This window comes from Ceraceosorus guamensis (assembly GCF_003144195.1).
Source record: "Ceraceosorus guamensis strain MCA 4658 unplaced genomic scaffold IE81scaffold_86, whole genome shotgun sequence".
In the NCBI taxonomy this organism is placed as follows: Eukaryota; Fungi; Basidiomycota; class Exobasidiomycetes; order Ceraceosorales; family Ceraceosoraceae; genus Ceraceosorus; species Ceraceosorus guamensis.
In genome coordinates, this window is record NW_020290081.1 from 26,794 (window position 1) to 40,075 (window position 13,282).

Genomic DNA, 13,282 nt, shown 5'->3' on the forward strand with positions numbered 1-13,282 from the left:
ACAAGACTCCGACTGACGCTCGTTGTTGGCGGCGTCCGCGTCGGCTGAAAGCTTGGGCGCGTGTGTGCTTGACGAGGCGCCGGAGGCTGCGACCGCGTTGCGCAGATCTGAATGGTCCTGCGCGGCAGGTATTGCGACAGAGGCGAGCTAGGAGAACTCGACCAGATCGAGTGCACAGAGCATATAGAATCGTGCTCCGCCGCCAGATGGGACACTAGGTAGGCCTTGGACTTGAGCCTATGCAGAGATGCAGTTGTATGACAGGCTGCACGGTACGCGCTCGTGGCGACGTCTTGGCTACGAACAGGGCGAATGGCGGGTGGGGCTGCTTGCGACCAGCAACACCAAGTCTGAGCAGCGCGAGAGTTGTCAGTCGAAGTGTTTACCGGAGGACAGAGCTACAAGAGGAGCGGTAATTGGGGCGCGCAAATGTTATGCGTAGCGCGCTTCACGAACAGCACATGCGAGGTGAGGATGCCGACTGGATGAACAAGGCGCGGACAGCAGATGACAAGGTGTTGGTGTTGCAGAGAGAAGGAGCGGTGCATGCGTTCGGATGCTGACTTTTCTTGTTTTGTGATCTGCTTTTTCCTGATGCAAGTCCATCGAGGGAGATCAACTCTGCACGGCAGCAGGCGCTTCTCTCGCTGAGCACATTCGTGATTCTGAGCGTGGACGCTCACCGCTGTCACACTACACCCACCCACCTGTGCATGCACGGCCAGCGGCAGCGCTGGAGTTGCGATGTGCCGAGCGTGAGATGCTGCTGACTCTGACTTGCTCTTCCTTTTCGGACGAGTGCGCAGCCACATGCAATTGTCAGCTTCATCAAGTCGTCGCCATATCAACAATCCTACGCCGCTGTAATTTGTGCTTCATCGCGACCCGTATTTGAGTCAAGAGTGTGATGTCTGCGAAGGCGTCGTCAGGTGCACACGACCGAGTCCTCACACTCACGAGTCACGACCTCGTCACCGCGCCACCCTGCTCGGCAGCGCCATTCCTGATTTTTGCCTTGTCCCGCCTGCCAATCCGCGGATGCTGCTTGCCGGTCTTCGAGCTAGCCGACCGCTGTAATTAATGCGATCAACTGTGCGATCAGCCCTGGCGCCGCAGACAATTAGTCGGACATGAGTCACTGAGTCACACGTCGCGCTTCAGACTCGATGCATGAGGCGTTTGTGACTGACATACTCACGATTGTGATTGGTATGCCGGACTCGCCGAACGCCACGTCAGCTTAACAGCCGCAGAAAAGCGTCCGAGGACCAAACTGAGTCGCCTGTTGGAGGCTTGACGAGGACGCTGACTTGATCGCCGCATCACTCGGAGTTCGTGACTGCATGGCGAGCGAGTCAGGACTCATCGGAGGCCTCATCTTGTATGTTGTCGCGGTGAACGCGTGCTAATAAAGAAAAGACTGAGCACAGAAGAGCTAAATAGAAGAGTGATGTGTCTATCGGATGGCCGCATGAAAGGGCAGCGGGTCGCAACTCGCGACGGCGTCAAGTTGAGAGCTCAGCGCGGTGTGCCTTCAACGAATGCGTGAGCGAATGCGTATCACGAATGATTTGCTGCATGGATGCTGGGGACGTTGAGTGTGTATAACTTGCGGATATTGCCGCGTGCACCTGTGATGGCTTTTTTGTTCTATGGTCCCACCTGCTGCTGGTGCATCGACTTGACTTCGGCCGCGTCGCCAGCCACAGTTAATCCACTCACTATACATCAGCATATGCGCTTCATTCTCAGCCATCAAACGCAAGGTTCAACCCAGCATCCCGCCGGCCGTGAAGGGCGGGAGTAAAACACGCATGCCGCGCTAGCTGTCTGCACAGCTAAACTCACCCGTATTCAATGTAATGAATGCTGCGCAGCACTGCATTACTCATTCCACTGCTCGCTTCACGCTTGTCCGATCTTCGACACTGAGCTCCATATTGCACTGTGCTATACCTTGAGCGCGATCAGCCCTCAAGCAGGATCTTGGGGACAGAGAAAGGAAGGTTGAAGGTGATAGGAGGACTGCATGCTTAGACCGACTCTCTCGCAGGCAAAGATCTCTGATCCCTTCGCGGAACCGCGGAGGAACTGCGTTGAAAGGTTCTTGACCGCGAAGGGAGCGTACATCTACCGTGCAATGCTGCTTTGCTGCTGCAATCCTGGCGTTTGAGAATGTCCAGCTGGCATAGCCTATGCGTTGTGCCAGAGAAAGTTTCGCAGACTGTGAGGATGAGACGTTGGAGTGCGTCGAGCACAGCCGCGTGTCAGCAGATGATAAGTGCAGCCATACAGCACCGATCCTCCGCCACAGACCCTCACCTGTTCCACTTTTCCGCATTTATGTAAAGGTCTGCGTTGCCAAGAAGAGCGGTCAGAATGCTGGAAGGAGCGCGCGCTGGAAACTGCTCGGACTCACAGTCCATCGAGTTGACCAAACCATTCTGGAGCGTCTGTCTCCTTTGGTCGAAAGTCCACATGACCGCTCCCCATACCAGCCCCGCAAAGATGGTAAATGTCTTTGAGTCTGTTGGAATTGGCTTGTGCGAGGGCCAGTTTTCTGCCACGGGTTCGCGTGGTAGAAGGGCCGAAACGACTCTCGCGATGCAGTAGAGGACAATCTAGGGGCAAATGAGGCCAAGGTGGGGCCAACAAGAGCAGTCAGCAAGAAGTCGACACCTATGGCTGTCATCAGACCTCGGACCGTGTCGAGAATCCAGCCGGGCAAGCAAAGGCAGACTGTCCATGTTTTGATGACACCCGCGTGTAAGTCGGCCCCCGACCCAACCTTCAAGCCGCACTCACCTGCTCGTTCACAGCGTTTCTCTCTCCAAATACGACATAGCCTCCGACGACACCGCCAATGAAGCTGTCTAGGGAACGAGGCTTGCCCCCGTTTGTGCGTCTCAGAAGAATGGTCAGCGCCTTGTACAGCGATGCGAACTTGCACAGGTTCAAAGAGTGCTGCTTGGTCGCCTTGAACACGAAGCGCATCCTATCTTGCATCGAGCCGCGTCCGAAGAGAATGGACATGACCAGCGCATGAGGGAAGCGGATCTTGGCTCCGTACACCAGACCATTTCGGGCAGCCTGGGTGAAAGATGAGGAAGCGGAGACCGGTCAGCTGCGCAGGCGCACCCCGGCTCGGAGTGATGCTCGGCACTGACTTTGACGACGGCGAGCGGGTCGTGATAGGCCGGATTCAGAATGATAGACTCGAGAGCTTTCGTTGCGTCCGACATCTTGCTTGGAGTGATCGAGACGTTGGGGAAATGACAAGTCGCTGAGATGCCAATGGTTTGCTCTTCACAAGTGGACGAGACGCTTCTCTAGGGTCATGTGCACGAGCTGTCGTTCTTCTAAGATGCGGAGAGTAGTGCGTTTCACTGTTCAAAGCTGTTGCACAAGGGTCAGCTTGTCAGTAGTACTACGAGGAGAGGTGAAGGATGGATCAGCATCGCCCTTGTTGCCCGAACAGCCAAGATGTCCCCGATTTCAAAGCCTCGTCGATCTGCAGCACATCAGCCGCGCACAAACGTCGCATCAAGCTCCCCGGATTTTAGCGTCGAGCGAGCGCGTCGGCCGTTTGCGTGTGATTCCTCGCGCGCCAGCATTCGGTCACGTGCAACCTCCCCAATTTGAATGCGCACGCATTTGATTCTTAATTCTTAATTGCAGATTTCAAATCATGAAATCATTTGATTATATGTAGCGGGCGGCAACCCTCACGGAGAATTTGGGACGTGTTGTGGTTGCTTTTCAAACGAGCTCTTGCTTCCTGCTGGCTGATGAACCCTGGCCCGCAACACCAGCTGGATATCTCGCATGGGTCTTGGAGGACAATCCCAAGTCATCATGAAGCAGCAGAAGGCATACTGATGTGCTGAAAAGCGCTCGCTTACCCGGATAGCTGATAGGGCGGGCGTGTGCTGCATACATCAGTCACTCGTGACTGTTGTCATGCTGGATCACGTTTGGACGCCGTTTAGCTGCGAGGACACCACCTACAGTCAGACCCGGGGTGGGATCCGAGTCGATCGACTCAAGCGAGCTGCTCGAACGAAGATACAAAGCCCAGAATCACAATCACAATCAGAATCGTGAATGTGAATGATGTATATGTATGCAAATCAGGCACGAGTGTCAGATCATGAAAGCAGTGAGTTCGCTGGCGACTGCTTCAGCTCAATCTGTCGGGTCCCATTATTCGTCTGGCAGTCTACGCAAGCAAATCGACAGAAGAGAGCGCTTAGCTCTTTGCACGCCGACTCATCATACCTTTAGTGACTTGCATTCGATCACAATGGGCAATCATCGGCGATGCACAAGTGTCATGACTCACGACTCAAGACTCTTCTGCTTAAGTTGCGCTTTCTCATCATCGGCAGGACGAGCCAGCAACATGTACGATTTTCGAACTCGAGTGACTGCTGCACATAAGACTCACGACTCACATCCGCGATTCTTTCATCTTATCACGCAACATCCATGAGAGTCGCCAATAGCTCGTCTACTGAGACAGCGTCACACAGACTGATCGAGAGAGCCTTGGAGAAGCAGCAGCTCTGGCGAGCTGATCAATCAGGCGCAGATACATATACACCTGGCTCGTCTCAGCCAGCGCGGTGCTGCATGCTGGCACTCTCGAAGCAGATTGCCTTATCCTGCCATTGCAATATGCAATATAACGGCGGCGCCTTCAGCCCGCGAACACACGTCGTCTCAGACCGTCCGCGGTGATGGCGCACTCCATCAATTAAGTCTCGCACAGCATCGACAGAGCGCCGCGGTGACTGCTCAAGTGCTTATTGAGCTTCAAAGGCATAGGCGGGATCAGCGCCGTCGAGGATGCTCCTGCGAACTCATGGACAGTCGGAATGCAGGCCGGGTCGCAGCTATACAGCTTTGACTTCATCGTGCCGTCGGGCGCTGTCTACTGTGATGAAGCAGCACTTCACCAGCAGCAAGCACAGCGTGAGTGATGGTGGTTGATCATCAGCTGTGAAGCGTGCCAGTCCCAGCTTCCTTCTCGGTGCAAGAAGCTCCAGTGGATCTTTCGCAGTCAAAGCCAACATTTCTCGTGCCAGCATCTCATCTCCCTCTTAGCTTGCTACTAGACAAGTCTAGAGCGCGCAAGGACCTTTGCAACAGGCTGGCAATCCTCAGCATTTGATGAGAGAGCGGACGCAGAGCTCAACGCAGAGTCCACCGAACACGTCTGCATCGACGGTCTAGCTTCGCAGTACGCAGCCCAAACGGCCGGCAAACATGTCTCCTTTTGCTGATGAAGCCTCCAATCAGACAACAGCGGCGATGATTCCGCCTTTACATGCTACGACGACGGAGACGGCGCAGCCGACGCCCCAGGCAGCCAGCAAGCCAAAAGGGAAGAAGAGAGCGGCTCCGCAAGCGCCGCACCCTTCCACTGCCGCGGCGAGTCCAACAATGTCGGTCGGGCGAGTCCATGGACCCACCGCGGCGAATCCGACGATGCCCCCAGCATCGCCGATGCATCCTCAACTTCATCGAAACCACCACCTGCAAGACCACAATCCGCATCAAGCTGTTGCGACATCGCTGGCAGACCTCAGCAACGAAAGCATTGCGAGCGCTGCCACCACAGCATCCAGCAAGCGACCGAAGGTGAAGGCTCAAAAGGTAAATTGCGTCAAGTGCAAGACGGCAAAGAGCCGATGCGACCGTAGCCATGCTGCCGCCAACACCGCGGCTTGTGTCAGATGCGTTGCTCTTGGTCACAGGTGCTCTTTCGAGACGGATCAAGAGCACATCATCAGGAAAGAAAGGGAGGCGAAGGAGCGCGCTGAAGCACAGCAAGAAGAAGCCCGCCAGGCCGGTTCCTCTTCCAACAGACCGACTGCATCCGCTCTTTTACCTGCCCGTGCCAATCCTGCTCATCCCTGGCTGCACGTGGCGCCGAACGGCGAAATCATTCAGGGTGCCAGCTCGGCTGCTTTTGGCTTTCCGTCTGGTTCCATGCTCATACCTCAAGGCGGTCCTCCGATATGTGGGGGAAGAATCGAGCAGGTACTGACCTCGCTTCCAGTGGTTCAGGCAGAGCTCCCTCTTCACCATCAATCGTGGCCAACTCTGGTGCAAGGTCGTTGCAGCCGCTACAAGCTTCTGTGGCCAGCGTCTAGCCTGGCGTTGATGCTCGGTCGAGACGCCCGCATACATGAAGCAATCTTCCAACCCTTCGACTCTCTGAGTGCCATCCGCGCTATATCTGGCCTATCGGAGCAGCACCCAGCCGAGGCTGAGCCCAAATGCAGCGCGCCTGCTTGGCTGCCGCCCGATGCGTGGAGTCCGCCGCAGATGACGACGCAACCGAGCACACCTTCCGCACCGATTCCACTCATGATCAATCGCACCCAGGCGCTTCGTAGCATATTCATTGACTGGTAAGTTCGGAACGCACGTCGCCATGACATGGAACCGTTGCATTCTAACACCTCGCGAAGCACCCTCCACAAGCTTTTCTGAAGCGTATGGTCACCTCATGCCCTGCGTCAGCGTCAACAATCTCTTGAGAAACAGTTCTGCAGGCACACTCGCAGATAACGCTGTGATGCTGCACATGCTCCAGCAACACGCAACCAGCCCTTTCCCCTCTGAGCTGATCTATGGCGCCGCGCCGAACGAGAAGAACATCGATAATTTAATCAGGGAGCTGCGGCGTGATGTCGACTGGGCCGTCACCCTCGCACTGACAGCAGAAGCGTCGTCAGGCTTGGACTTTGAGACGATATTTGGCTTGCTATTTGTCGCCACCTTTCTGCTGTGGCCAAGGGACTGGTCTTCCAAGGACGATCGGCCGCTCTTCCGCTTCATTCCCGATGACGGACTCCTCGAGCAGAAACCAGAATTCAGCCCTAGAAGGCTCGTCAGATCCGCAAGGACAGGAGCGATCTTGGCATCTGCGTACGACATGGCATGTGACAGGCTGGTCAAGGAAGGTATCGAAGCGGACTTAGCTGGTTTAGACATGATGATGCTAGTGAGTGTGGATGCGAGAACGTAGTGCAGCTAGTTAGCTAATCCTCGGTCATCCTGCACGCTCGACGAAAAGTGGTCCGAGCTCGCCCGCAGCGAAGCTGCTCTGGATATCATCTCGCCCACACATCCCAGCCAGCGCATGCACTCTCCACCGCCTCCGATATCTGGATCGGCAGAGATCGTCGCTTCATGTCTCGACAAGATGGTGGCCGCTTCCTCTGCGCAACAGACAAACCAGCCTTCGACGCAAGGTGCAAAGCAAGAGAGGATCGGGGCAGATCAACGCCAGATGCCGGACGCGGAGCGAAGCCTAGCGCTTCAAAGGTGCTCCCTCTTTCTGCGACGATGCGCCATGTGGGATTCCGTCGTCGTGTGCGTGCGCACGATGCACTTGCTTCTGGCAAACGTCGGGACCACCTCATCCATATCCGACAGCGCCATGTTCGATGCCTGTGTAAAAGAACTTGAGGATTGGATTGGCGTGTGGAATAGCCAGCTTCGAGGGTTGAGGCAACCATGTCGGCTCAAGCTGCGTACTTTGGAATCATTGGTCGAATTAGCACTGTTGGAAGCGACCAATCTGCGCGCTCAGGTTCTGCTATTGCGATATGCAATCGAAAGTCGCGCCTGGCCCTGGCCGCTAGGAACAGACTCTGCCGCACTACTGGAGAGAGGCCATATCAGCTCTAACGCTGGGCTTGCAGCACCTCGACACGGCTCCCTACACGTGCATGATCACTTCAACCGAGGAAACGCTTCGCCTTTACATGCTGATCATGGTCGACAGATTTCTCCTCTTCCTGTCCACGTACACATGGCCAACGAGGCCAGACGTGTGTTGCTAGCTTGCCGAGATGTTTTCGCCCGCGTCAGCACCTCAACCTTCCAGGAAAGTGCGATGGCCTTATGTGTGCCATCTCCAACCGAACTTCTGCCGCTGCTTTCCTCTGCCGCTTTGGTCGTGTTGGAAGCTGATGCCTTTCGTTACGCAGCACGTGCCAAACAAGGTCATCAATTCGCCAAATGCAAGCCCGACCTGTCGTCAATCGCCCAGTCGAACACCGAGTGGGCACATCCGCTTGGCCAAGTAGACATCGCCCTGCTCAAGAGCGTCATGGCTAGGTTGCGTGGGAGCCAGCTCGACGTACAGGACTGGAAGAGAGCGCCTCCCGAGAATTTCGGCCTCCACTCGATGTTCAGTCGAGCCGGGCTCGCGACTCTTTCTCGCACACAATTGTACTTCGCACTTGCTCTTGAACGCATCGTCGATGCGTACGAGCACCGAACTGCTGAACATCGCATTCCTGGCTTCATACCTGCACCGCTTTGGCCAAGTCGGACTTGGATCGATCATAGTCCATTCCGCGCTGCCGCGGTCTCTGCAACACCTCAAGGCGGAAGCTTCCCAAACGCGCACCAGCAGCATGTGAATCCGGTCCTGGTCCACAACGCTATGCATGGTATGACGGGAGACCTAGGCAGCGCCTCCGTTATGATGTCTTCACCGCCAGCGAGCGCCCATCCTGCGTCTCTTTCAGCACCCCAATCGTCTCCTCCTTTGCCGCCCATGCCAAAGAGTGCGCCAAGTCATGTGCACTCGCACGCGCAATCCCTTCAAGAACAGCAGCTCCAATCTCAATCTTTGTTACCGCACGGCACCAAGGAGATGATTGAGATTGCCGAGCATCTTGCCGGTCTCCTCTCCGACTTTTGATTCGTCTCAGCAGGAACGGCGCGGTCCTGTGAGGTCGAGGAGTTCAGTCCACATCAAATGTACACACGTCAGCTCTCCGTCGGGCCGTCGTCTGATCGCAAAAGAAGCGGCGCTCTCAGATGCCCCTGACCACCTGCCTCGACTCGAGCGGTTCCGACCGGCTGTGTGCTCCGACTGTCACGAAAGCTCTTCGATGTACGCTATACACATCGCAACTATCGGATGTCTTCCTCAACGGCGAAAGAGTGTTGCGTGGCCAAGCTATCAGGGCATGGATGCATGCAAATTGCAGTGGTTCGGTATACTGGCGCGGGTTGTAGGTGGAAGCGCCCGTTCTGCTGGTCGTGTAGCGTCGTGCAAGCACATGGTAGACTGATCACGCTTCGAGCTGTCTCCTTGGGGCGGCGGATCCAGGTAAATGCTCTAGTGCTTGTCGGCCTGCGTAGCGCTCAGCATTCGAATTCGTCGTCGCAGTCGTAAGTCGCCAGGTGCTACAGGTCCGAAAGCCTGTGCTGAAATCGACTAGCTCATACATGCCGGCGGCTCTCCATGAAATAGAGTGTAGGTGCGTGGTAGAGGTGCCGACAGGATCACTACCACTCGCTTCTCGCGCTCTTGGTCCGACTGCGTGCGTCCTGCTGAGCCGAGGGCGCAATTTGGAAGAGCGCCTGTAGCGGGACAAATCATCTTTGAGCGCTCAAACACTTGCCTTGCAAGTTGAATCACAAATGAGAGCAGGTCTCAATATATGCAATGACGTGCGATGCTCATCTTTCGGCACCACCTGCTGATCTAGCATCGGCAACGCGGCTCGCTTTGCGAGAGGCTAGCTCACTATGGCCGACACTTTCACAACAGCAACAGAAGTCCTGGCTTGACTCCCAGCTTTTCATCTGCCACTCGTCAACCCTCCTGCCTTTTGCCGGGCGAGGGAACAACAGGGCGTAGCGCGGCCACCATTATTTTGGCCGGCATTCGGAGTGAGTTGCCGCTCGCTAAACCTCGCAGCGAGTCTTGATCACACGATCATGTCGATGAGGGAATGCCTATCCGCCGAATGGGCTTCCAGCGCACGCTCGACTCCGGTGTGGGAACCTCAGCTGCTTCACGAGGGGGTTTGCGGCGGTAAGCTGGTGTCGAGCGCGCGCCCGCACCTCAGCTCATGTTATTGAAGGCTTTCCATCCGAACCCCGTGCCCTTGCAACCGCCGAATAAAATTGAGAAGATGCCAAATCTGGGGACGCGATCGACTCATACTGTGACGCTACTGTCCATTGGCATCAGCGGGAATGTCTCACTCTCGTCAATGGGACAGGCTAGGAGGTTGCCGTCATGGACCATTAATGCATGTGGAGCCGACGGAAATTTATGCGAACTTGCGAATCGACACGTTCACAGCAGCATCTGCAGCTGCAGTGCAGCAGGAGGTGGAGAGCACGCAACGAGCGGTGGATCTCGTGCTTAGCTTTGGAAGCGTAACGGTCATGCAGCTGCGAGCGGCGAAACGCGCTCCTTCAAGACCCTTGCGGTTTCAGCGACGTGTTGATGGTCGGGTCGGTATTTATCATAGCGGGCGCGGGTACCAATCCTTAAGGTATCCACGATCTCTCGACCCCCTGTTTCGACCTCAACGACCTTCGCTCGCCCCTCAAAGTTTGGGCTACGGTATCGTGATGGGCTGGCCAGACTGAAACAGCTTCAACAACATTCATCCAGTCCTCGATTCTTGCAAGCCTCAACTTCCTTTGCTCATCTCGAAAACGTTTTTGGAAACATCTCGTCGACCACTGAGCCTTTCGCATCTTTAGAGCGCAGCACGCCTCGCAGAATTAGCACGCTTCCAGGCAGGCATCTTGCTGCAGGCAGACATCTGTCGAGCTGCTTGCACTCCCGCGACGATGTCCTTATCCCGAAGTTCCTCAACTTCCTCTCGACGAGGGCGGCAAGGGGCGGTCTCTATCTCTCGCCATGTTCCAGACAGCTCCGTGAGCCCAACACGCACTGCAGCGTCACCCAGTCGCGACGCCTCGCCAAATGGCGGATCCACGACGGTCAACTCGCTGTATCACTTGCAATCTTCCAATTTGAAAGAGAAGCTCGATCAGCCTCACGACGACGCGCCACCTGGCGTTACGTTTGCAGATGTGAACGATGAACAGATCAGAAGGTCTCCTGATGCGGTGGAGGACGCTGTGGGCAGCCAGCTCGAAGATGGTGCCAACGATGTCAAGACAGAATCATCAGATGGCGGACTTCCAGCGCGCAAGAAGCGCAACCCGCACCTCGTCAGCTTCGAGGTGAGTCTCACGTCAATGAGCGGGCACGCTCGATTTACACGAGCGACGTAATGTCCAACGCTCCATGCTGATCGTCTGTCGGACATTCTTGACCTTCAGTATCTCGACAAGGAAGATCCGAGGAACCTTGGTATATGGCGGAAATGGTCTATCCTGGGCATTGCATTTGCGCTGGAGACATGGGCGAACGTCGGTGAGTACTGCAATCGCGCAAGTTGAGCGATGTGCTGATGGTTTGAGCTGAAGCCGACTCACCCACTCGTCCGCCGCATAGCCTCTTCAATGGTCGCTCCTGGAATCGAAGGGATGGCTGACGATCTCAACGTTTCGGTCACCAAGGCGCGCGTCACGCAAGCGGTCTTTCTGTACGGCTTCGCTGTCGGCGCTGTGGTGACCACACCCGTCTCGGAAGACTATGGACGTCGGCCGACAGTCTTTGGATTTTCTCTTCTCCTGGCCATCTTTCAAATCCCGTGTGCCTTGGCGCCCAACTTTGCCACTGTGGTCGCATTCCGACTCTTGTCTGGCTTCGTGGCAAGCGTGGCATTCACCTCGGTTGGTGTGATCAACGACTTGTTCGAGGCAGACAATCAAGGCTGGGCTGTCAACACGTTTGCCATATCTGCCGAAGCAGGGGCAGTCATTGGGCCAGTGATTGGCGGCTACTTGTTCGAAGCTGCTGGATGGAGATGGATCTTTGGCCTGCTGGGTCTGGTACAGGCTCTCCTGATCGTCCTATACTTTTTCGGCGTCCCAGAGACGAGAGCGGGAATCATTCTTGCCAAGCGCGCCAAGCGCAAACGGTCGGAGACGGGTGACGACCGATGGTTTGCCAAGCATGAAGAGGATAGGAAAGCACACACGGCCGCTGTTCTCATTAGGGAGACTGTCACCAGACCCTTGTTCATGCTCTTCACCGAGCCCATCGTATTCTGGTTCGCTCTGTTTGATGGATTCAAGTGAGTGCACAGAAGCCGAGAGGTATTGGCGCACACAAACTGACGGCGATGCACTCGCTGTCCTTTTGCAGCTACGCCATCGTATACCTCTTTCTCGAGGCATTCGCACTCATCTACGGCCAGTACAATTTCAGCATCGGCGCCCAAGGCTTGCCGTTCCTGGGAGTTCTGGTTGGATTCCTGATAGCCTACTTTGGATACCCAACACAGATGGCGTACGAGCGTCGTTCGCGCTCCCGCAACGATGGAGTTCTGCTACCCGAAGCGCGTCTAGCTTGGAGTCTTCCCGGAGGTGTGCTCTTTGCCGGGTCGCTTTTCTGGTTTGCATGGACCAGCATACCGTCGATCCATTGGATTGTGCCGACGCTAGCAGCGGGTCTATTTGGCGTATCCAGTCACATCATCTTCATCGCGGTTTCGGATTACACCATCGATGCGTACGGTCCCTTTGCAGCCTCGGCCGTCGGAGCGCAGAGCCTTTTGAGAGAAATCCTTTCCGGAAGCGTTACTCTCGTGGCTGAGCCCATGTACCACAACCTGGGCTACCAATGGGCATCCTCTCTTTTGGGTTTCATCGCTGTCCTCTTGGCTTTTGTGCCTCCCATCCTCTTTTGGTTCGGATCCAGCATCCGCAAGCGGTCCAGCTTCGCTCAAGAGATTGCTGCAGCAGAAGAACACGCCAAAAGGGAAGCTCAGATTGCCAAGATGGTCTACACTAGAAGCTTGTCCATCGCCCCTCAAGCATGATGTGCGAGGCTCGTCGATCTCTGAACCTTGTAACTGGGCACAGTCCGGCCATCCACCATCTCAAGATTTGCACCCCTCTTTGGTGATGGTGGCGTACAACGAATTGAGTTCTTCTTGTCACGAATACAATAGAAAGATCTCAGCATCGATCCGATACAAGATATCCACCGTACATCAAAGATTATGTAGAGCGCACACTCAAAATCAACATGCACGAACCTAAGCACCACGCCGGGCGGCCCATCGTGCGGCCAGCGATTCATATCTACTCTTCAAGATTATTGATGCCATGCTTTACTTCATATCAAAGATAGAGTTCGAGTCAAAGTAGAACGATGCTTTCGTCTTAATCAAAATTTCAATATTCGTGATTGAGTGATACAGTATGCGATTGAAGATTCAAGATTCCAAAATTGCTGATCGCTCTGCTGGACCGACGCGCGCTAATTGACGAATTTGGTGCGCCTGTGCGCGCTTGCGCCCCCGCAACAACCACCATATACCTCGAGCAGCGCAAGCAGCGCCGCGCCTGGGGCCTGCATGGATGAGGA

At 55.5% G+C, this 13,282-nt stretch overlaps 3 protein-coding genes across 3 annotated transcripts; 2 read left to right on the plus strand and 1 right to left on the minus strand.

The window, feature by feature from the left end:
• Positions 1-1,907: 1,907 nt before the first annotated feature.
• Positions 1,908-3,467, minus strand: IE81DRAFT_305787 (peroxisomal protein). Its single transcript, XM_025512334.1, has 5 exons — positions 3,168-3,467; positions 2,806-3,090; positions 2,420-2,621; positions 2,323-2,353; positions 1,908-2,224 (listed from the first exon to the last, which is right to left on the minus strand). The coding sequence occupies exons 1-5, from the start codon at positions 3,240-3,242 to the stop codon at positions 2,194-2,196; spliced, it is 624 nt and encodes a 207-aa protein (XP_025367120.1). The 5' UTR covers positions 3,243-3,467; the 3' UTR covers positions 1,908-2,193.
• A 1,801-nt stretch (positions 3,468-5,268) lies between these two features.
• IE81DRAFT_349695 (hypothetical protein) lies at positions 5,269-8,728 on the plus strand (the record flags this gene model as incomplete). The annotated part of the gene is made up of 3 exons (XM_025516431.1): positions 5,269-6,419; positions 6,493-7,015; positions 7,088-8,728. 3 exons carry the CDS (start codon positions 5,269-5,271, stop codon positions 8,726-8,728), a joined length of 3,315 nt encoding a protein of 1,104 aa, XP_025367121.1.
• A 1,559-nt stretch (positions 8,729-10,287) lies between these two features.
• On the plus strand, positions 10,288-13,099 carry IE81DRAFT_326012 (MFS general substrate transporter). The gene is made up of 4 exons (XM_025514701.1): positions 10,288-11,025; positions 11,125-11,218; positions 11,300-11,984; positions 12,056-13,099. The coding sequence occupies exons 1-4, from the start codon at positions 10,627-10,629 to the stop codon at positions 12,729-12,731; spliced, it is 1,854 nt and encodes a 617-aa protein (XP_025367122.1). The 5' UTR covers positions 10,288-10,626; the 3' UTR covers positions 12,732-13,099.
• Positions 13,100-13,282: the final 183 nt, after the last annotated feature.

What these genes read in the sequence shown, in the direction of transcription:
- IE81DRAFT_305787 (XM_025512334.1), bottom strand. Translation starts at nt 3,242, where the DNA reads ATGTCGGACGCAACGAAAGCTCTCGAGTCTATCATTCTGAATCCGGCC. An exon ending in ACCCGCTCGCCGTCGTCAAA is followed by an intron (nt 3,091 to 3,167) that starts GTCAGTGCCGAG and finishes TCTTTCACCCAG; the next exon opens with GCTGCCCGAAATGGTCTGGT. An exon ending in AATGCGGAAAAGTGGAACAG is followed by an intron (nt 2,225 to 2,322) that starts GTGAGGGTCTGT and finishes TCATCCTCACAG; the next exon opens with TCTGCGAAACTTTCTCTGGC.
- IE81DRAFT_326012 (XM_025514701.1), top strand. Translation starts at nt 10,627, where the DNA reads ATGTCCTTATCCCGAAGTTCCTCAACTTCCTCTCGACGAGGGCGGCAA. An exon ending in CGCACCTCGTCAGCTTCGAG is followed by an intron (nt 11,026 to 11,124) that starts GTGAGTCTCACG and finishes CTTGACCTTCAG; the next exon opens with TATCTCGACAAGGAAGATCC. An exon ending in GCTCTGTTTGATGGATTCAA is followed by an intron (nt 11,985 to 12,055) that starts GTGAGTGCACAG and finishes GTCCTTTTGCAG; the next exon opens with CTACGCCATCGTATACCTCT.